Source organism: Numida meleagris, chromosome 2, assembly GCF_002078875.1.
Source record: "Numida meleagris isolate 19003 breed g44 Domestic line chromosome 2, NumMel1.0, whole genome shotgun sequence".
In the NCBI taxonomy this organism is placed as follows: domain Eukaryota; kingdom Metazoa; phylum Chordata; class Aves; order Galliformes; family Numididae; genus Numida; species Numida meleagris.
In genome coordinates this window covers 69,124,330-69,148,279 of record NC_034410.1, presented here as the reverse complement: position 1 = coordinate 69,148,279, position 23,950 = coordinate 69,124,330, and the positions used below count along the sequence as shown (strand labels likewise).

Sequence of the window (23,950 nt, the reverse complement as noted above, 5' to 3'; positions counted from 1 at the left end):
GACAGTAGTTGAGGAAGCGGATGGATGAGTATTGAAAATAAAATAAATTAAATTCACATAAAAAATGAAAGAAGTGAACTTGAAATAAGAGTTTGTAGCAATCCATTCAATCCCAAAATCTCATATAAAATACGTTGAGTGCTAGTGACAAGTAGGATATCAACCAGTACCCTCATTATATGATTTCAGATTTACAGCAGCTGGGATACAGCACCAAGAGGAGCTCTTCTTTCATTAACATTTTAACTAATTAAAAACTCTAAAGGCGTCTTAAAAACTGCAGTGGTTCTTTGGTGTAGATTGCAGAAACAGTATCTGCATTTCCTTAATTTTCTATTCATGTATGTTTAATCAAAAGTTTAATGTATGTTCTAAATGGCAATGTATTTACCTGATGTGAATCTGTGACATCAGCCCAAACTTCTTAATTAAACAACCCGACTTTGTGTGTGATGGTAACCTAAGTGACTGTATATTAAACAAGGGAAATGACATTTACTTTTCTTATCTTCTATTTTCCAGCATCTGGTTCTTGTGTTCAGCTGCCTATTGTTACAAATTCTCTAGAGAATGATAGTGTGAAAAACACCACCGACACCAGCTGCAGGTGCTGATTTTGGCTTAATGGGTAGAGGTAAATCTAGTTTTCATTTAGGAAGTGTTGAGAAGAATTGTTAGCAGTATTTTGGTGCTGCTGATATAAAAACAATAAGGGCAAATTCATTTTCTTCACTCACATCTCCTCCTCATATATGGGAGTTGAAGTACTGGAATAGACCTGCTTTCTGAAGTGTCTCCTTCCCTTGCATACCTTCTATATCTCTTGTGCTCTACATGGTAGTTTGTAGTCAAATCTGGAAAAGTGGTTGCATTCTTACTTCTGCACAACTAATTGAATTTCAGAGCACATAGAATTTAATTGTTCTACTTCCTTTATTCTCCAAATCAGCTGCTGAGATGCAGGTTTTCAGCCTGATTAAAAAAAATCCAACTTTTTCTACAGTTTGCCAAAGACTATAATTTTTCTGTTCCAGAACATGAGATACAGGTTTACAGTTAACAACTATAGTCATCAGTTATGTCCATAGATCAGAAATTATCGCATCACAACTCAACATCAAACACTGTCACTTTAATCAATCCCTGGAGCAGTTGATAAATCCATCATTATATTAAAGACTTCACAATAAGACAGGATATATTTCTCATAGATTTTTTTTCTGACCAGAAACTTCTGGGTGAAATCTTTCAGCATGTGTGTTATCTTGCAGTTTCAGAGCCTTAAAATTCCAGAAGATGTGCATAGAGATAGGAAGAAATAAAATCTCTGTCCCTTGAAACAGTATTAATTTTTCATATGGATGAATTACCCTTTGCCTCAACAGAACTAATTGACCTAAGCTCAACTTTGCACTAATAAGTATATAAGAAACATTCTAGCAGAGGAGGCCAAGGATCTGTCTTGCCAAAAACACTGTCTCAGTGGCAATAAGATATGCTGCTTTGGGAGAGTATGTAAGTCTGGATAGAGCTATTCTTTTTTTTTTTTTTTTTTGACATCACAAGCATCCACAACTGTCTAATTATAGATTTTGGAGGGACGTGGGGAAGAGGAGTGGGAGCATGCAACTGAGAGGTGCCTTTTTCATTCTTGTTTTGTTTTATTAATCTAATGTCCTTGAACTTGTCTAGTTATCCTTTGTCCTAATTGCACTGGAATTGCACTGATTAAGTTCTGTTCTTTCCAGTTGTGGATCATCCACAATGATCTGGAGAAAGCATCAATAACAAGAATTTATTTAATAATTTTAATCACAAATATGTGCGTGTGTGTGTGGGGGGGGGGGGGAGGAGGTAGTGGGGAGTTTGTATATCATACAACTTTATGCAAGAGTAATAGAGTAAGACATTGAGATGTGAAGCTATGTGATCACAGAGTCTTTTTTGGTCTAAAATTTGTAAACAACCTTCCAGGTTGGCAGACCAAAAAAACAGAACCAGACTGTAGGCCAACTAATTCAAAGGAAGCAAACCCAAGAATGTGCAGTTTTCCTAAGCTGTTCAATTATCTATTGTTTCCAAAAATATTAAAAATATTTGAAGCTATTTACTATCATTAAAAATGTATACTCTTATGTGAATTCACTTCAGACCTGAAAGAGTAATGATTTTGAGTTCTATACTTACTGATTCACAATCAGTTATCTACCATAAAGCTTCAAACCACAATTTAAAAAAAAAAAAATTCAAAGTTCATGTTCTGCATTTGACAAGCTAAATATTTTGTGGTCAGGACTCTGGATGCATCTCTCAAGAAGTCCAACCTTCAGTACTCGTTTTAGAGTATGATTGTTTAACTGTAACTCTTTAAAATCCTTAACTTTGAATATGAATTTAAATTTTAAAATGAACAGTAGTGGAAGGTAGGTAAGATCCTTTCTTGATTTTAATCACCCTTTGTTAATGTTTATTTCTTGGCAAAGATAACCAAACAACACAAAAAGAAGAAGTTAAATTAATTTAAGGTATTATACTCTTTCTCTATTCTACAAGTTGTACTGGAAATGTAAACTTTCACACTCATCAAAGGACACTCAGTGAAAGTATGCTGTAGAGGTATCATCCATCTTGTGTGTTCCTCAGTCTGAGTGCAGTTCCCCTTGCCCACCAGTGCTCCAAGATGCTCTGTCTTTGTAAAATCTGAGGTGCAGATTCTTAAAGGTGGATATATCAGCATAAGGTCTGAAATCAAGAGGGGGCATAATAAGCACCAAGTCTTGAATATATACTGTGATAATGTAGCTTCTTACATGAAGCTATTGTTAAAGGAAGAGTATGCTGGAAAAAAAAAAAAAACACAGTAGTTAGGAAATCAATATTTATAAAGAGTTTTTTGCTATTTCTTATTTGTCACTGATCTAATGTTTACTGAAATTTGCATTATATACTTTTACAGTTCATTTAAATTTCATTTCAGAATATCATCTTTGGAAGGCCATCACTGTAACAGTGGCAAAGTCAGGGTGGTGGCTGGAACAGTCATCAAAATAACTTCATTATTTTCCTGGTACAGGAAAACCTGGTAAGTGCAATACCATTTAATAAGAGCCTGAGACAGGCTTTCAGGTTCAACCTAACCCACAGGCTGATTTTACCTGTTTGATTAAGCATGAAGACTGTCGCTTAGTGGAGAGCAAGGGTAAAGCTGCCTGGGGCTTCTAATGAAAAATGCACAAAAGACGAACAGCACATAAAGAAGCCAAAGCATAAGGCTGAAACCAAGCATAAAGCCCTGCAGACCAGCAGTGTCACTTCACCAAGGGTATCTTTAATTTAATTGCTGAGTCTGCAAGCTGTAACAGATAAAATGTGATGAATATGGAAACAGTAGACAATGCAGGAGTTATTTAAGAGTGAACTCAAATTATTTTTTTGTTGTTGGTTGGTTGGGTGATTGGTTTTTTGTTGTTGTTGTTTTTGGTTGGTTGGTTGGTTGTTTTTTTTTTTTTTTTGCTTTTCTAGAGTCTCAGAGCAAATACTAATGAAAAAGAAATCCATCAAAACCCATCAGGATGTGCAAAAAAAATGAGTTAATATTAGTTTAACAGCATGGGTAGTCAAAGTGCTTGCATCTGGTTAAAGCAGAGAAAAAACCTGAAGATATTAGAGTGAATTTTGTATTAATTTTATGGGAAAAAAAAAGAAAGTTTTTTTGGGGAAATAAAGCCTTCAGTGCAAACTGTAAATATTATAACCTTTGATTAATTACATTTTTGTCTTAGAACTTACTCGGTACTTTGGATAAGTACATAGGACACCATGTAAAATTAATGTTCTTGCTAATTATGACTTCATCTGAAATAAAATATTGACCATTATCGTGTTGAGCATATGGAGACAGATTCTAAGATAGAACTTGAAATTCTGCTAATATTCAGAATGAGGTATCAGGAGTGCTTCTTTTTCAAATGTTTTTCAACCTTGACATGTGCTATCATTTCTCCCTTGATTTTCTCTTTAAACAAATAAGCCATCTGAATGTGCTGATTTTTTGCCTGTTCAATGGTTATTCAATTCTTTAACTGTTGTCATTGTCTGCTTCTGTGACTTCAGATAACCGTTCCAACTCTGCTGCCATTTGCTCCTCACAAAAATAGGTATTATGTCATTTCTGGCTTCACTATATTAGTTCATAAACATAAAATACTTTGAGATGTTTTGTTGAAAGATATTTACTTATTACTAATAATAATTTCAATAACAATCATTATAAGATTTATTTTTTTCTCTATTATGCTTACCTAAAACATCAAAATAAACATTCTTATCTTGAAAAATATAAGAAAAAGCATAGCTTTTTAAAAAGCTTAAAATTATTTTAGTCTGTATGTTTACTTGATGTAACTTTATCATGCTGAAATTAAACCAGATTCAGCCAGTTGAAGTACAAGGAAAGTTAGGCACAGTACTTCTAATAGAATGAAAACAGAACAAGTCATTCCTATTTCTCACCATTACTTGCATTTTTGAAGTGCTTAAGAATTACATCTGGGATAGATTCACACTTTGCCTTTGTTCACGCAGTTCTATATATGAACTGGGAATCAGGCTGTTACCTTTTCCACTTCAAAATTACTAGCCTGAACAGAGACAAAAATATTTTCATATTCTGTGAAACTTAGAGCAAAAGTAAAATTTTTCTGCTTTACATCCCTGCTTCTGATTACTTCAGCAACTACAAACACAGAAATATGCTTGCATGCCAAATTCCTTTTTATATTTTTTTATACCTAAATATCATATGTTTAAAATTAAAGATAAATATACATGGTTATATATTCTAGTCACTTGTGTTAAACAGAACATACAGTATCACAGAATTGCAGAATTACAGGGGTTGAAAGAGACCTCAAGAGATCATTGAGTCCAATAGGTCACACAGTTAGGCATCCAGATGAGTCTTGAATATTTCCATAGAAGGAGACTCCACAACCTCTCTGGGCAACATGTTCCAGTGCTCCATCACCTTTACCATAAAGTTCTTCCACATGTTAGTACAGAACTTCCTCTGTTCAAGTTTTAGGCCATTGCTCCTTGTCCTATCGCTATGCACCACCAAGAAAAGCCTGACCTCATCTATTTGCCTCCCACCTCCCTTTAGATATTTACAAATATTGATCAGATCCTCTCTCAGTTTTCTTTTCCCCAGGCTGAACAGACCCAGGTTACTCAGCTTTTCCTCATATGGGAGATGCTCCAGGACCTTTATCATCCTTCTGGCCCTCTGCTGGGCTTCTTCTAGGAGATTCCTGCCTGTAATTTCCTCCAAGTTTTTGTTCTTCTTGTTGTTGTTGTTTTTAAATTAATGACTTAAAGAATCTTTAGTCAAGGCATTTTATATTCAGATGCTGCTGTGGTAGAGACAGAAGGTAAACAAATACTTTCTGTATTTTACTTTACAATTGTTAATTCAGTTCTACCAGTCAGCTACCTTACCCAGTTACATTTGAAGGTTTAATGCTCTGTTACCTATTAGTATTTTTTTATTCATCACAAATGTTTATTAAAAAAATATATATATATGCTTACTTCCAGAATCCCTGTAAGAACTATAAGGAAAGTACAATTTTTAGAGCTCCTGTCAATGCATGCAACATTTTTACAGTTTGATATACTGTTAATGCCACTTAAGCTACATAAATGTTGTAAAAAATAACTTTCTTATAAAAATGAAATTCATTCTCAATATATAGAAAGCATATATATATGATCTTAATAACAAGTACATAGCAATAACTAAAACATAAAATGGATGTCAACCATTAGAAATTTTACATTAGATAAAATTATTTTATGACTGCTTGTGTAGAAGTATAGCACGTAACTTTTCTGTGCTTGTCATTCTTATGTATTAGGAAAAGTTAAAGCAATATTTTAAATCCCAAATTCAAATATTTTAAATATTTGGTTTTGTTGCAACCTTCATTTTTGGATGTCAGGGGGAAGTTCTTTACAGAGAGTGGTGAGATGATGGAACAGGCTGCCCAGAGAGGCTGTGGATGTCCCGTACCTGGAGGTGTTCAAGACCAGGTTGGATGGGGCCCTGGGCAACCCAGTCTAGTACTAGATCTGGAGGTTGGTAGCTCTACTTGTGGCAGGGAAGTTAGAACTTGATGATCCTTGGGGTCCCTTCCAACCCAAGCCATTCTATATTTCTACGATTCTATGATTCATTTAATAGTGTGCCCTTATATCTTATTCAACTCAGTTCTCCCCAGTCCTGCTTTTTGTCAAACAATCATTTAATTTATGGCCTCTTTAATGATATCCCAGAGTTTATTTGTAATACTATGTGAGACTGCTTAGCTATACATGTTCTGAGGAAAAGTGTCATTAGGATAAGTGTAATTGACAATTACAATTTAAAAATGGAAAACGTAAAGCAAAAAGTACATAAGGTAAACATTAAATAAAATTTTAACTAAACTTCTTTAGTATCAGAAAATAATTTATGGCAGGGTTTGGCTAAAATTTTGTTCTTTTAGCTGAACCATTCCTTCCAAAAGGCTCTTTGAGATTTTGCTAAGTTCTACAACTTGAACATTGGAGAATTGATGTAATTTATCCTAAAGTTCCTTCTGTGGAAGTAGAGTAACAGTTTCTCTTCAGTTAAAGCTATCATTCATTTAATAATGTCGGTCTGATACTCATTTCCTCACACTCCCAATTTGAAAAAAATGGTATGATGACTTCCAATTGAAATTGGCATACTTGTCCCTGAGATGCGAAACAAGCCAGGGAGGAATTTATAAGTTCTGACATGTTTATGGAGGCGAGAATGATTTCTTACTCTTTTTATTATCCTGTGCTGTGTAAAAACAGAAAAGAGAGATTTCAGATGAGTTACCTGACCAAGACAGAGAGAGAAGAAGTTAGCCTAGTGTGTTTGTGTTGCTCTGGTGATAGGTACAGAGAGGATTTGACCGCAGTTAGGAATTTCTACAGCTCACAAGAGATCACAGATTCCTCTTCTTACTCATATTCAGCATAGTGTGAAATTCAGTGATTATGTTGGTTTGTCTAATGTATTTTTCTCCTTCTAAAGACTGAAATGTGTGCTGATGCCTTCAATGGACAGGAATTGATGTATCAGACACACAGGAAGAAAAGCCTCGCTGTTCTGACAGTTGCTTGTTGACAGCCCCTCTATTTATCTTCAAGGTGACTATTCATAGACCTTTCTCCAACAGACAAGGTGTTTCACAATACCACTATCTGATGCAGTCAAATTGGCCTTTCTAAGTAGTCACATATTGATTTGCTCTGATGGGTTTTTCTCTCTTTTTATTACTAGACTGGCAGATATCAGTAAATCACAACATAGTCAAAACACTTCCCCTTTTCAGGATTGCTCCTGTAAAGTAATCCATGGAATAAATATGCAGCATCATGAAAAGTATATTGCAAAATACATTTTCTTCACTTTCCCGCTGTTTTTGCAGAGTAAATAATTGCCTGATAACAGGAAATGATAGCTCTGCAGATTACTGCTAGTCTAAATTTCTCTTCCCACCAAAAGTCTGGGAAATGGCAGCCTGAGAGGTTGTAATAAGAAGCTGGGGCTACTATGGCAGATCCCTGAGCTAGCTGGAGCTCTGAGGCACACCTGCATAGGTCTTTCTACATAAGGAGATTCCAAAGACCAAGAGGCTTTTAAGCTCAGAAAATCTAGTTTTTATTAAAATGAAAACGTTATTTCAAAGGACAACTGAAAGTTACTATTAGAGACAGGAGAGTTCCATCCCACATGTCCACATGGCTTTACATAGTCTCCTTTTCTTTTCTTCCAGCTTTTGTATTTGTTAGCTTATCACTCTCAATCCAAGTGAAAGCTTTTTACAAAATGTTCTTTAAATCTCTGCTTTAAATAATAACTTTGACTTTGAGTTTTTGACTGATATCTGTTGCAAAGAAAGTGACTTTATGCCAACACAAAGGTGACCAGGACATAGAGTGGCATTTCTCTTAAGTAAACAGCTATCAACAGCTGAATGGATCTGTTATAAATGTTTCTCCTTGAGTTTGTTAAAAGAGAGTGAATGTTCCTCTGAATGAGCTAGACCCACATGAGAATATGAGTATGTGGCACATGCCAACATAGAGTATAGAAATTAAACAAATTAAACAACAAGCAAAATAGTTTTTTAAGTGAACAATGAGCTTGTGTGGACTTCAGTTCACATACTCCTTTAGAGTCAGAAGATAACCAGCATCGTGATGATGAATGTTACAGAAGACTGATAGTAAGAATCATATATATACTGAATATTGCAATCACTGTATTGTGCTTGTATAGTGATTTCAGTACATAACTATCATTTTTCTAAATCAAGATCCTGTGTAATATCAAAAATCTCCCAAGAAATTTCATTTTGGCATTCAATATAGCTCTTTCTACATAGAATATCTAAAAGAATGAGGCCAGAGACTGTTGGACTCTTACTGTATTGTAGCACATGCTAGATGCACCATTCTAAGAGTGTTCACAATGAATTCTTTCCTCACGTGAATTATGCTTCTGAATGGTTATATGTCAGCAACATATTGTTTTCTTTGAAACATATAATACTGTTAAGTTAAAGGACAGTAAAGTAACATGCTGTTTTTAACAGCATTTAGGTACTGTACTAAATGCAACAGTTTTTGAATAGAGAATGTTAGGGTGCATCTATAATGAATTGGAGGAAACATTTGAAACACCGTGCTTCTGTACGTTTTCTTATCTAAGAATAGGTGATTTATCAAACTGATTCTGTTGAAGGAAAATAACAAATACTTTGAATAAACCTTCATGGATTAATTGCATATGTTGATTAAAGACACAAATGAAAATACAAATCTTTATACTCTAAAGGCAACCTCAAGATAAAATTGAATATATAGATAAAAAATATTATGCAATAAATCAAGAGCTAGCTCAGTGGGTCACCCCTTCAGATCACAAGCTCTTTTTTCCCAAACTTCCCAGGGCAGAAGCTGAGTATTGCCAAGGCTGTCACAACATTATTGAGAGGACATGAATAATGATGAATGAACTGAGATAATAATGATGGAGTAAGGACTTCACTGATTCATTTTTCTGTCTATTCAATTTCATTGAACAAGAAAAAGAAACAAAAACAAACAAACACAATAAAATGGGACAATTGAGTTAAATTTTGTTTTTAATTCTGATGAGTGTGGTAGTGTAGCAAGACTTCCTGCATTGTTACATGAAGTTCTTTTGATTTTTCTCTCTCTTTTCCTGTAACTCAGGCTATCCCACTTGTGTCTAAATACTTGAAAAGCAAGTGTCGATTGCAATTAATAAATAGTTGCATTTGAATAGATGTTGCAACCAACTCACTGAAAGAAACATCCTCTCTTAATTTTTCTTTACAGTTTTTAATAAGACACATAGGAAAATGTGATAAATCAAGCTCATTTTTTAACTGGTGGTAGAATAGAGATTTTTCATCAGTTTGCATCCAGTTTAAAAGGCTTTTATGACATGCAAAGCTCAGTTTGTTTATTTTTATGAAAGTTATTAAATAGGAGGTTGTTCATGGAGTAGTTAATTTTGAGCAATGATAGTTCTTTCTGATTTGTATTTCCCCCTTTAATATGAAAAATAAAAGTTCTGTTTCTTACAGGTGGTGTAAAAAATGTTGTTATTGTTCTCTTCTAATTTTTGGGATAGATATACATTTTAAATGTTTTGTATTGTATAGTTTAACATTGCTCTAGCATAGATTGCATGAAACTTCACAAATTATCTATCTTTCAACTACCTTTGATTAGCTAAGTGCCTGCTCGATACAGAAAAAGACTAGTTTTCATATGAAAATATATTTGAGCAGTTTAATAAAAGGAAGAAAAATCTCATCTCTTAAAATCTTTTATGTATATTTTTGCAAACCACAAAGAACTGCATTTTCCAAAATGGTCAGTGATTTTGATTAGGGATCCCACCTAGGGATATTTCATAATGACTACAGTTAAAGATGTGGGATATTTGAGATTTTGCACAACAGAACCACATTTATTGGGTGTCAGTTATGTTATTTAGAAATAGAGGCTAATAAATTCAGTATTAGCTTTAGAAAGTAAATCTAATTATCCCTGAAGGGCTATCTGTTTTGATACTCCAGTGCATTTTATTGGCTTTTTCTTTAATTAATGGACATGATCCCATAAACACTTTAATATTCTTAAATTGCATGTCTGTTGTTTTTTTTTTATTTTTCTCCTTGATACATTTGTTTAGGAAGTGAGTAAATTTTGATAGACTTTTCTCTAACTGAAAGTCAGTGTTTTAGATTCCATTTCTTAGGTCCTGTGTGAGGCTTCAGCTGAGGTTTTCGGCCTCATTAAATTTAGTAGCAGTTGAAAAATTGAATCTATCATCTTTCCCAATGCAGAACCAATGAATACCACATTACAGTCTTATTTTTTTTTTTCTCAACCCTTTAAATTTCGGAAAATATTGACAAATTTCCTTTTTTCCCTCAAAAATTAAACTTTGAGTATTATATTGTAGCCCCCCTTTTTTCTTGTGAATTCTTAGTAGGTGGAATGAGTTGTACAGTTCCCCTCACTATATCCTGTGAAAATTTCTTATGTTGATGTTTTCACTAAGATATTCAACATTCACACTAAGCAACAGGTATCTTGAAATAGCATTAAAATTTTTATGTTTTAATTAAAAAATATTGGAGCCTTTTTTTTTTTTTTTTTTAATCAAGACTCTGTGATACTGCTTATGCTACCTCTGTATCTGACTGAATATTTCAGTTGCAAACTCTCCAGGGGCAAAATTTATCTTCCTCTGTGTTTTTTGTCCATACAGTAACCACTGTTTTCTCTAGATGCTTCCTTAAATATTAAATATTAAATATTTTATTAATATTAATTATTGCATTGTTTCAGGTATGAATAACAGGATGTATGAAATTTAAAGTCTTCCTAATCATTTATCTTTTACATAGAGAAGCATTCACCAGTATGAGACAGATGTATCACATGAAGAAGGAGAAGAAAGATGCATGACAGATATACTGTAGGTTCTCTGGATTTACTTCACCTTCTACACCATTTACAAGGTAATTGTTTTGCATGTATGCTTGTCCCTAAAGGTGGTTAACGATTCACCTCTGATCTTTGAGTAATTTCCTTACTACAATTGTTCTAGCCATCAAGTCTTCTGGCACCCATTGAATGCTAATATCTTTTGTTTCACAAAGCACTATTTTCTATTACTGCTTAGTGCATTGGACGTACTTACTGGTGTCCATTTTGTGTCATCTATCACCATTACCACTGCCTCTGTCCAAAAGCTGTCTAGCAATAACTGGGAACATAAGCTCTCCCCTTAGCTGTTCAGAGTACATTAAACCATGCTACCCACTAACAGTCTCTGAGCCATGCTCGAGCTTTGCAAGGAGCTGGATTGCCATCTATTTTCTTTGTAGACCCAGCCTTGTTTTGAGTTACTTCTTGTCACAAGGTGATGCCTACCCCCAAGCAGTGCTCAGATAAATGAGACCATGATTACATCTGTCAGCTTTAACTGCTCAGACTACTCTTGCATGTGCAAGAAAGTAACAACAATAACAAAAAAAATAATACAGGGATGATGGAGCTGTTAACTTTCCATTCTTGGAAGATATTTGGGAAGAAGACCAGAGGGTACAGTAACCCAGGTAGCAATTACTATTTCATCTTAGGTATGGGGAAATATTGTTCTGGGCCTACTTGGCTGTTGTGGCCTTTGGCTGCAGACAATCTAAATTTAAAAGGCAGTAAGTATTTAAGATGTTAACACTTTAGGTGTGCAGAAGGGACTCCCTCCCTCCCACCTGGGATCTCTGACAAGTCAGGGCTGAGTCCAAGGCAGAAGTGTTCACATCGAGGCCAGACTGTCAGTAGGACTTGGACAGTTAAGTGGTTGGAGGGCGTGTTATGTTCCCTGTGCCCCTGGTCTAAACCGGGATGGAGGACTGACTGGTGGGAGTGATAGGTGTCTGGATGTCATAGAATAGCTCTCCATCTTCTCTCCACGGAACCATGATGTTTAGTAAATTGTATGCCCTACTGAAGAATGTGTTATTCCACCCCACTGCAGATAACTGAACACACTTATAACAAAATGAAGCATCAATGAAATAACCTCATTAACAAAACACAAGCAGCAATCTGATGAAGTGAAATTATTTTAAAATGGAACTATGGAGAGAAAACTAATTTATTATTACTATACCTATAATCTCTTAGATGTTTATTTTCTGATAAATGTTTTTAGTTCACTTTATTTTATTTCTAGCACATCATTTATTATTCTATCCTAGTAATCTATCTGCCTGTGCAAATCCATATTAAAGAGTGACTGGATAAGAATTCTTACTACCAGATAGTCCCCATGGGTGGGAACAAAATTGCTTTTTCTTCACACACTTTTTTTTTTTGCTAATTATCATCACTTTGAGCAGAAGAATACCTAACCTGAGATTTAAGCCTTTTTTTGGAGACAATAATCTTCAAAAAGTTTTTTTTTTATAAAAACCAGATTCCTTAGTTGCTCATTCTAGCAGCTCTCTTTAGCAGCTGCTGTGTATGCCACATGTAGTAGGAAAAATTTGATCTAACTCAAATGGTATGGCTGTGTTTTCATGCCACTGAGGACAGTCACGACAATTTTGTCTTGTCATGAACTGTACTGAAGTTAACGCGACCATATGGATTACACCACTCCAATCCAATGCCGTCTCTTTGGAACACAAGATAATTGTTGTATTAGGCGTTAAAGCGGGGACTCGAGATGTAACGGGATGTAGGCCTCCCCCATGCTGTATCAGGCAAGGACGAACTGTCCAAGGAGAGACGGTAAACAGCTTGGAAGAACTTATCTGGGGAATGCATGGGACCACCAGGGCCTCAAAGACTAACTGGATTTCTTGGACCGAAAGGCTCCCTTGGGAAGGATGGGTAAGCGCAACCAACAGCAAGTTGGTCAGCAAGCAATCCCTCCCACCAATCAGAAGATTCCACACTGACTCAGTATCTCGTGGGCAGCGCGGGACATAAGAAAGGATTGGACAAAGGATACGTGACTAAACCATGGATTGGTAGAATGACACGTGTAAAGCTGTTATCAGCATTAACAAAGATGTACTTAAAGGCTTTTACGACCCCAATAAACGCCATTTGCTGCATCCCCATATTGGTGTTTGTGTCGCAATGGTCCTAGCGAGGGGAGATCGCTAGTCCTCAGCGGAAAGCACCTTGTTAATGGGGACATCCTTCAGATAATGTTAGTGGTGATTTCCATCTGTTAGAAAATCACTAATGCTGCCCCTCCCTCAGGGCCTCTGTACAAGATTTTATGGAGAAATGTAAAAAATTTCAACACGTTCACCGAATTGTAATAAATATATCATCTCAGATATTTATACTGCTGTATGAACATCTGTTTTCTTTCTTGAACTCAGCTGTATGTTAATAAGGTCCAATGTCTTTTAGTTAGTTTGGAATAATTGCAGAGTAAATTAGCACCTGATACAATATACCATGTAGACATACATTGAGTAATTTTCCATGTGTGAAACAAAGATACTGTTAACAGTCTTGAGGTGAACTTAATTTATTTGAGATTTGGAATGCTTAGATGGTCTGGAATCCATTCATCTGCAGCAGTGTGTCTGGAATAATAAACTCTTATATTTACTACTTACTTGTCCTCTACAAGAGATTTCTATTTTAGCAAAAAATATTTCAAGGTAAAACTTCTATGGCGATCTGTATTATTGTGCACCTTGTTATGTTTTCTTTGCAAGCTTCTTCAGTAATGTACTTCCAACCAAATTTTTGTTTTAGAAATTTCTCTGTGCAATTAGTTCACCCTTTATTGAAGATTCCTTCACTTACAACACATCTTCCTATTTTTTACACTGATAAATAAATCTGGCAACAGGATTATTTGGTATTATCTTATTTCTACTTACTACAACAGAATCGTATGAGTATAGTGTTAGTATACATATATCTATATATATAGACATAGTGAGGGGTCAGAATCAAGTTCATAGTTATAATTATAGTTGGCTTCTCTGGCATTTCTCTCATAATAAAGCTTGCTTTCCAGATGATCATACCTCACATGATCAGAGAAGTTAACAAATGTTCAGAAACAATTTACAGTCCTTTAATTAAAAATGTCTCAATCCACTTGGTAGTTAGACACCAGAAAATATGACAGCTATGTGACAACCCTTGCTAGGGAGAGCACTGTGAATGAATGACAGAAGTTGGAATGAACATTTATTACTATTTTATGATAAACATTTCCTTAGTTTGCAAGTCATTCTGAGTGGTTACTCTATATATTCTAAGTTAATATCAAGATTGTACAATTACACCAGAACACAAAGCAGATCTGTAGATGGTAGACACCACAGAGGACTAGAAATATTGAAACCCTTGAGTTATGTGGTATCAGAAAAGATAGAATTTTGGAGAGCTGGAATTCAGAAGTGCTGTCATCAGCAAAAGCTGATGTAGATAGGTTACAAAGAATGGAAAATCTTTCAAACCATTAAGTCACGATCTCAGTTTATCGCATAAAGGATGAGAAACGATTGTTTTTTCTTCTCTTACACTTTATCCATGCTTAGAATCGTGCAGAGGAAGCAATTTTATTGTTGATAAATAGGATTTTACATTTCACTTGAGGAAACATACATCCCAGTATAGTGACAAATGCCACAAGGTAGATGAATGAAAGCATAGCTTTTCTATGGCCTTATCTAATATTTATGTCTAATAGTTGAAAACTGGAAATGATTAAGTGTTAAAACTTGCACGGGCATATGTAATAAGAAATTATACTGTGTTAGTCTGAACAGTTTCCTATTTTATTTACTAAGCTACTTCATTTCCTCAAAAACTTTGAAATATCAAGGAAGATTCAAGTGCTCCATGACAAGTGTTTTCTTTTGACTTAAATGAGAAAGTGGGAACACTGCGTCATAAAAAACAAAGAGAGGGAGGGGAAATACCAAGGTTGTCAGATGCATCACCTGTAAAGGATCCCTTAAACACAGGACTTACCTTACCCACGTATTGTGTATCTGGACCTGTGTACTCTTCCAGCAAGAAAAATTGATTCCACATCCATCCACGCTTGGTACGATGCAGTGTTTTTCCATCATTCTCTGACAGTCTTGTTATCCTTTCACTGTGTGAGTGCTTGTTAGTCCTTTTTTGAGATGGCATCGTATGAACAGCACGAAGCATAGAGCTCCAAAGCAAAACTGTCAAGAAGGAATAAGCCCTCATCATTTACAGAGATGCTATTAGACTCCACTTCTGTAATAATTCACCAGACAAAATTTTCAAATGTTATATTCCTCTTGGAAATAGGACCTAGGGAATGGAGAAAAGTATTTGAGTAAATTGCAGTCTACCAGTAGCCTAATGATTATGAAAATGACCCATGCAAATTACATAAAACCATATGAATAACAAACAGTTATATATTTCAACCTTTTCATGAGAGCATTACATACAAGAATAAGAGTTTGAATTCAAGTCTTTTAAGGCTACCTTCATCCCCTTCCATTTCACCTTCTCACACTATAGATAGACATTAATTTGAGACATTATTTTGGTCAGAAATTTTTAGCTACCAGTTGCTTCTTCAAACAACAACAACAACAAAAACTTACGTAGTAAGAAAACTTCTAATTTAATCTCTGCCATCTCAATCTGATGGAATCTTCTTTTACTATCTGCAAGTCTGAATTTTCTCTTATTTCATAAACAAGAAGACTCCTTGCCAAATGTCCAGAGAGTACATTTCAGTTTCTGCACAAAGGAGCTCAAGATAGAAAATGAAATTTAAAGTATTATTGATGACTTCAACAGGTTTCTTTGCAAGAGCTAGTTACATAAGTTTGTTTTCATAGGAATTCTGCTGAGGCTTACAAAATTCTACTTTTGGGTCAGAATTCTGCATGTGCTATGTATTTTATTTTTTCTCTCTGAAATGAATGGGAAATTTCATGACATGGAGTACTGTTATAACACTTACATTGACACTGATAGTTTCTGTAGAAGTTTGTAAATGCAGCTTAATCAAAACCTTTTTTTTTTTTCTTATTGTTTTGTTTTTTGTTCTTGTCTGAAATAGAATAGTCCTGATCTGGCAGTGCATGTGAGGCTCCCGATGTCTCAGTCTCTTTGATAACCTGGGTTACTGGTAAAACCTGCTTTAGTTTTAGGATATCATTGTCTGAGCTGTGATGTGTGTTACAGAAAATCCAATAGAACAGTTCAGCACCTAACAGATAGATTATGTTGGGGATCTAGTTCATAGACAGTGACAAGAAAGCATAACACCCAGAAATTTTAGAATACTGAAATTCTAAAATTTGCAAAAATGTATATACCCATCCTACTCTCTCTCAAAACTCTATTTTACCAGAAGCTACTTTTACTTTTTAAAAATTATTTTGTTTGGGGGATGGATTTATCTTTTTCAATGGGAATTAATGGAAATAAGATCTTTTAAATGAAAATTATTGATCAGTTGAGAGATATTAAACAAAAAAACATTCTGTGAATTATATTCTAAATGCTTTAATAATTTCGTAGATAAAGTTGTGCCTTTGTGTGGAGTTCTCCTTAAAATTGTGATATTCTTTGTGGTCTCAGGATCTTAACTGTCAATTTGAAAGAAGGATCAAAGTCTTAGCATTTTAGTAACTTCAAACAATTTTATCCGTGCAAGAAGTGAGGGCTTGGGATATTTATCACTCTCTAATATCATATTCAAAATCAAACAACAAAAAAATCATATACCAGTCTTCTAACAAGAGATTTCTCCTCGAAGTGATCTCCATTTCCCTGTTTCAACCTGGTTTTCTATGTAGTGCTGCCCTCTACTGATTACCTAGCTAATTAACAGAACGTCTTACTACTACACATCAAGAAAGATGAAAGACTGGTCTTGAAATGACTAACAAACAAATAAATAAATGAAGACCCTTCTTTCCCATAGTAGAATGTTCTAGCTGTAGAGAGAGATTTATTAGTCTAGATGATTCTGGATCTGCTAAACATTACAGCAATTAGATTTCTTCTAATCGAGAGAAGAAAAGATGTTAGGTCTGAAACCAGAGAGCAGAATTTTAATTTTTGCTTTCAATAACTGGTTTAAATTATATGCACAATCTCTATTGCTTCACTTCTACTTCCACTTTTTACACAATACTACAGTCAATTTATTGTTTTTGTTAAATAGTGAAAAATCTTTTTCTTTGTAGGTACATTGGAAACTTCCACAAGATGAGCTATTCCCATACTAAACATTTTGATGCCTTAGACTGTGGAGAATTTTCAGTCTTTCCCCACTTGGCAAATCAGAGCATCTGAGTGGATTTGATTTTTACATTCTGAGGGACCTGTGGTGGCTACCTGGAATCATTACATTCTCTCCTTGCAGGAAGGACTCTGATATCAGAATCCTGTAGGAGTTTCGGATAAATGAATTATGTCTATATGAAAGACATGATTCTCTAGAGCACATTAGCAACTGAAAAAAAAAAAAAAAGTATCTTTTTAAAGTCCTTTTGAAAGTAAAATGTCCTATTTAGATTCTCCAGGTGTAGTGTGAAATAAGCCCTGCTGGGATCAATAGCAAGGATTTGTTAGCAATGATGCCAATTTAAATGTTACTATGGCAATTGCCATGGCAATGTTTTTAATTAGTACAACGCAGTCACTCACAAGCATGACATGAAAAAAGGCTAACCTTCAGCAACTTGATAATGCATCCCACATCAATTTGTTTCATTTCTTAATAGTGAAACAAAAATATGCTTTTAAAGACAGGGGCTGCAGTGCTCATTTATGACTTAAAATAGCAGAGCAAACTGCAGCAGCAGCACTTTGTATTGCTCTCACCAGGTTTTAAATAGAAGGGATGAAACTGCGTTCACAATGATCCATACAATCTGTAAAACTAAAATACGTATTTAAACAGTATATAACAAGTGTAAATCTTCTGTAGCCTGTATGTGTTGTAGTAGTTTCATTGACTTTGGCTGTGTTTCTTCTGCAAATAAAATATCTGAACATACACAGGTCGCTCTGAAAGTAATGCCTCCTATTTATTTCCATGGAAACTACAGCAGATACAAAGAATACCAAAATACCGTTTGATAGAGCAAATTCTCAGCTACAAAGCACTATTCTTCAACATAGTCACCACCATTAGTTGTACGTTTTTTTCCAGTGATGAGCAAGGACCTGCATGCCATACTTGCTTAAATCTGCATGGCTGTGAGGAACGTGGCTTGTCTTTCACATCACTGACATCACTACTGAAATGCACCCACTACTGTGTTTGCATCCACTATTTGGCCTCCATAAATGTTCAGAAAGCATCAATGAATGCCAGTGGGTGCCATTTTTCCACATAGAGGAATTCAGTTATGCACCTTTGCTTCATACACATTGCCATGTCAGACACCATTCTGTCAGACTGCCCCTCTACTACCATCTGTCACACAGCAATAAAATGTAACAGAATATTGGTAGGAAGCAACCTCTACTGCCATGCTACCAGCTTCTGCCTCTGATGCCGTGGGCTGATATAATAAAAGAGGAGGTATTACTTTCAGAACAGCCCTCATAGCTTTAATCTACGGAGTCTGAATACCAGAAGCAGTGAAGCTGTACTAACACAGGCTGCACTATAAACTGCACATGGTCACCAGTAATATCAAGACTTACCTAGAGGGCTAGAACTGTGCCACTTTTTGTTCAGTTCTTTCCTGACTAATTAAAGACAGCCGAGGTATGTGTGTACACGCCTCCCTCCAAGTCAAATATTTTCTGAGTCCAGTGATCCTAGATACATGAATATAGACTCTAGATGCATCAATGACAGCTGACTTTCAAAAAACATCTTTCTAATTTTTCTTCTCTTTTCATAGGTAAAGATAGGGTTGAGTGCAACACTGGAAAGATTAAAAGAAAATGATGAATGTAGATCTTGACTATAATCTCCTGTAGCTGAACTTGGGAGAACCAAGAAGTTTTCATTTATTTTTCGGAGAACTGAAGTATGTTATGAAGGATCTCAAACACAGAAGTGACAAATCCTGGAGTGAGAAACACTCATTTTTTTCACACTTAGATCCCATTTTGAAATGACACCTAAGGTTAAAACAAACAAACAAACAAACAAACAAACAATTTCTCTACTCAGCAGCTCCCACTGCAAACCTTTTGAGCAGAGTTTCAAACTGCTTTTTGCCTATTGGGATGCTGATCTGTTCAGCTGTATACATGACAGAGCCAAGCTCAGCTGAAAATTTTGCCGCAAAACAGCTGAAGATAATTTTTTTTTTTTATGCCTGGGACACTAGTGAGTGTTTCCTTAGCTATGTGAATCAAGGAGTCACATGAACATAAATAAAGTTATAGAGAATATAGACTAATAGCAATTTACATTGGAATAATTGAATTAATGCCTGTAGGTAAATGAATCTTTGGTTTATCCATGCATCCTAGGAAATATTTATCTTCCTGTGAAGTCTTGCCAGCCTATTGGGAACATACTTTGGAGGTTATGGACTGAATTCAACCAGGGCTTGAGTCACCCTCTGTATCACTCACACTGAGAAATGCTAGTTCCACATGTGGATGGATCTGGCAGGAGAATGTGTTGATCTGTGTCTGGACAATCCCCACTGGCAAAGTCTCAAGCAGAGACACAGCTGTGTGTTAAGCAGCTCTCCCTGGGCAGTGAGATACCATCTGCCCTTCTCTACTGGGGTGGAAATGAAACACTGTCTGGCCTCTTTCTCCCCACCCATACTCCTGTCAGTTAGAGAATGAAACCTACTGCACTTCTGACCCAACCTGTATAAGGGTCTCTTACTTATAAGCAATGGTATTCAATCAGGCTGAAAAGAGACTTTAAAAACCTCTACTCCTGAGGCAGCAGCTCACCGGGGTTTCAAAAGCAAATTATGCATTTTCACTTAAAAAAAAATAGAAGACCCTTTTTCTCCTATAATGATCCTTTCTTCAGGACCTGCTTTTCATCAACATGAGGGAACCTAAGAAATATAACACTTGCAAACCCTTTACACTAGGCCTTTTGAAGATCTTCCTTTGATCTTTAGTATTGATTTTTCTCCGCAGGGAACAAATTTTACTCTTATCATATAATGAAACGGCATTATATGTTTTTATACCACACCTTATTTACAAATACAACACATTTATGGTTTTTAAAGAATAGCCTTCAGAGAGAGGAGAAAAAAATAAATACTGTAATCAAAGCAAAATTCTTCTTGCTTCCCCCTTGGAATTGCCTATTTATTTGACACAAGTCCTATCATTCATAAACCAATTGTCTGCACTTTAATATTGATACCTTGCACCATTTAAGGCTTTTTTTTTTTTCCATAAGCAGCATAACATTCTATCTGCCTGACACAAAACAAAGAAGTACCTGCAGATGTAAGACCCTCTTTTCTAGACACATTGATTCAAATGAGACTCCCTGCATGAAGCAGATGAGATTCACCTGTGGTAGCACTGTTAATGATGGGATGCACTTACCAGTAATCCTGATATCTGGGACCACATGCTTTTGCCAAATGCGTCTTTTTTGCAGCTTGTTACGCAGCGGTCTACTCCAGTCACACAGCTAGGTCCTAATGAAGCATTCTGAGATTCTATGTCAGATGCCTCCTACCACTTCTTATCTCCTCAGCATAGCGTGTAGCAGGATAAGAACTTCCTACATTTTCTGAATCTGTGACTTGTATAATGGCCCAGGAGGCTGTAATAAGCCAGAATTTATTGGAATAAAGACATTTTCAAGATAGCTTATCCAAGAATTTTTTAAAATACTAATCTTTTTTTAGCTCATGTATATTTGAGTCATTAGAAATTGTTCCTATAGAGAAGGATAGTGAAAACCAGATGCAGTTACTTCCTGCAAGGGAATATATATTCACTATTGAACTGGAAAAAAAAAAGTTGCTGACCAATTAAAGGTAGTTAGCCGATTTGGAGTGGTAATTGCAGCCTGTTGTTGTGTCTTCCTTCCTGAACAAATGAAGCAGCTGCTGAATGCTGTCATTTATCAGAGCTCAACCCCCTTTATACCCTTCTGCTGTCTCCGAGGGGAACGCAAAATCAAGAAAAATATAATTCTCTGATCTGAGCAAATCACATGAATTTGTGCACAGAAATAATGCACAGATTAAACACCACTTTTGCCATTTATTATCTCAATCTGAAAGGAGCCTGACACAGTTGAGATTTCAGCCTGGATTTCCATAATAAGTAGTCTGCAGTATCTACAAGTGTCATTTCTACTACTCAAACAAGTAAGAGTGATCTCAGAAACGTTAAGTACAATGATTTCTCTATGTCTGAATCTCATTCTTAAAAAAACTATCCCTTACATCCCCAAAAAGAAACAGAAGCACTTTTCACTCACATCTCATTCAACATCATTAATGAAAGAAAAATATAAAACATGAGTAAATTCTTAGCAGGTGTAATAACGTATTGCTTATTCTCTTAGGATCCTGATAGTCCCAGATCTTTCAAGAAGCATGATAGGCATCCATGATAGTGCAAAAGCATGGAGAAACATATAATGATTTTTCTCCATTTTCCTAGTCTCCAGATATTAGGTATTTAGTAATTTCAATAGATTGATTTTGTCACAACTTTCTTCACCTCTGCTTTGAACTCGTGTAGGCTCCTAAGAGCCACAGCATTGTGCAGCAAGGAAAACGGCAGTTCAGCAATCTGTTGTGAGATGAACCAACTCCTTTTCCTTTTTGAACAAAGTACATGACAGCTTCGTGATACAACTAGACCTATTGTTGTAAGCCATGGTGAATAGTCATTTGCTCTTCAATGTCTTTGCCATTGACGAATGTATCATTCTGTATCAAATTCTCCCTCAGCTGTCTCTTTTCCAAGATGGAAATTTCTGGGACTGCTGGCTTAATCATTCATTTTTTGGAAGCCATGCCATACTTTTGATTGCACCTGTAACCCTTCTCTGAATATTTTTGTGTTTTATGTTAAGCCGTTTGCTATGGGAGAGTTTCATTTATTGTGATGTACAAGGTGCAGGAGCTTCATGAATATATAGGCCATTACTTAATCACATTCTTTACATAGCATTGTTTGTTTCTTTTAATTGCTGAAGCGATCAGTTATTATCTATCTATCATTACATTTGGGCATTAATCCCAGATAAGAATAGTCAGACTGTTATTTTAAGTGTAAAATCTGAGTGTTAGTATATGTGTGGCTTTACGTGACTTCATAATTATATCATAAGTTCATCCATTATTTTGATGATTATTTTTATGATTATTTTGATTATTTGATTATTTTGATTATTTTGATGTCCAGTCTCTGTATTGCACTGGCTATGCTTTTACTAAAAAACTACTATAGTTATTAAACTGTTCTAAGGTAAATACCAGTTGACGTGGCAAACCTGGAATGTTTACTTCATTCATATCATCTGTGAGAAGTCAATACTGGTCCACAAACACAGCTATGAATTTTCTCAGGGACTGCCTGTTGTTACAGCCTGAAGTTGTTTTAGAGAGGGACCGCGATAACAATGAAATGGTATCGCAATTACATTACAAAAGTTGCTTTCCTTGTCATGTGAAATATATTAATGTAGTCATAGCTATAAGACCATTTTGTGAGCCTTTGCAAAAGCTCTTCAGCTTTACTACGCTGAATGTTACTTGCAAAATTTTTCACCTTGATATTCAAACCTCTTTTCAGTTTATTTACATGTTGAGTAGTGCTGGCTCCAGTACAGATCCCCATGGAACAATGCAACAGATCTTATTTCAGTGTGAAAACCAATTATTTACTTCTTCCTGCTGGTTCCTGTCACTTAATCAATTACTTATATATGCAAGGGCCTTCACTTCCATCTCATGGATTCTTAAGAGCCTTTGGTGAGTGACCCTGTCAAAAGCCTACTAGGAGCAGAACTGGAACATTTCAAAGGGATTACAGTCATCAGTATGCTTAATAACACTTTCAGAGAACTTCAATAGCTCTGAGAAGCCAGACTACACTTTCCACTGACTTTTCAGCACTACATCATGTTCACCAGCAGTATTCTTTATAAGAGTTGCTGTAAATTTCTCCATCAGACTTTGACCTTCTTTGTCCTTGATAGAACTTAAACTGCCTTTCAGAAGTGGGCATTATATTTGACACACTGAAACCCTCAAGAGTGAAGGAAGATGCGGTACAGGTTTATAGAAAATAATGATTAGTCATTGGTTAGTCACAAGCAAAGAACTCCTGGTAAAGGTTTTCAGGGAACTTCCCAAGCATATTTCAGTTTTTAATTAAAGCAATTTTAAAAAATATTCTCTAATGAAATTGTAAAAATGGCATTCTGCAGATTTTTGGCAGTGGATGTTGGGTGTCTGTTTGTTTATTGTAGTGGATTCCTGTCCTGATATTTGTTTGGTAATGGTTTGTGCACTTTCCAAAGCAGTGGTAGCCTTAACATCATCAACTAAATTTATTACTGCACTTGATTCTTAGAGACAAAACCCAAAGCCCATCAAGAACTCTGATCAGAACTCACAGATTGGCTTCCTTATTCAATTTCATATTTAAATGTAGATTACTTCAAGTTTTAAAACCCTCTGGAGAAAAAAAAATCTATTAATCTAAATTAATCTATTGATCCTTGCCTTGCCTTGCCTTGCCTTGCCTTGCCTTGCCTTGCCTTGCCTTGCCTTGCCTTGCCTTGCCTTGCCTTGCCTTCCCTTCCCTTCCCTTCCCTTCCCTTCCCTTCCCTCCTCTCCCCTTCCCCTCCCCC

The 23,950-nt window shown here is 35.6% G+C and overlaps 1 protein-coding gene across 2 annotated transcripts in view; it reads right to left on the bottom strand.

The window, feature by feature from the left end:
- CDH9 (cadherin 9) overlaps positions 1-23,950 on the bottom strand; it is a 90,478-nt gene that overhangs the window by 48,855 nt on the left and 17,673 nt on the right. For both annotated transcript variants that reach the window (XM_021388460.1, XM_021388461.1), the window contains exon 2: positions 15,145-15,459. In XM_021388460.1, coding sequence (XP_021244135.1) covers positions 15,145-15,375 — 231 coding nt within the window. In that variant the 5' untranslated portion in view covers positions 15,376-15,459. The remainder of the gene's footprint in view (positions 1-15,144; positions 15,460-23,950) is intronic.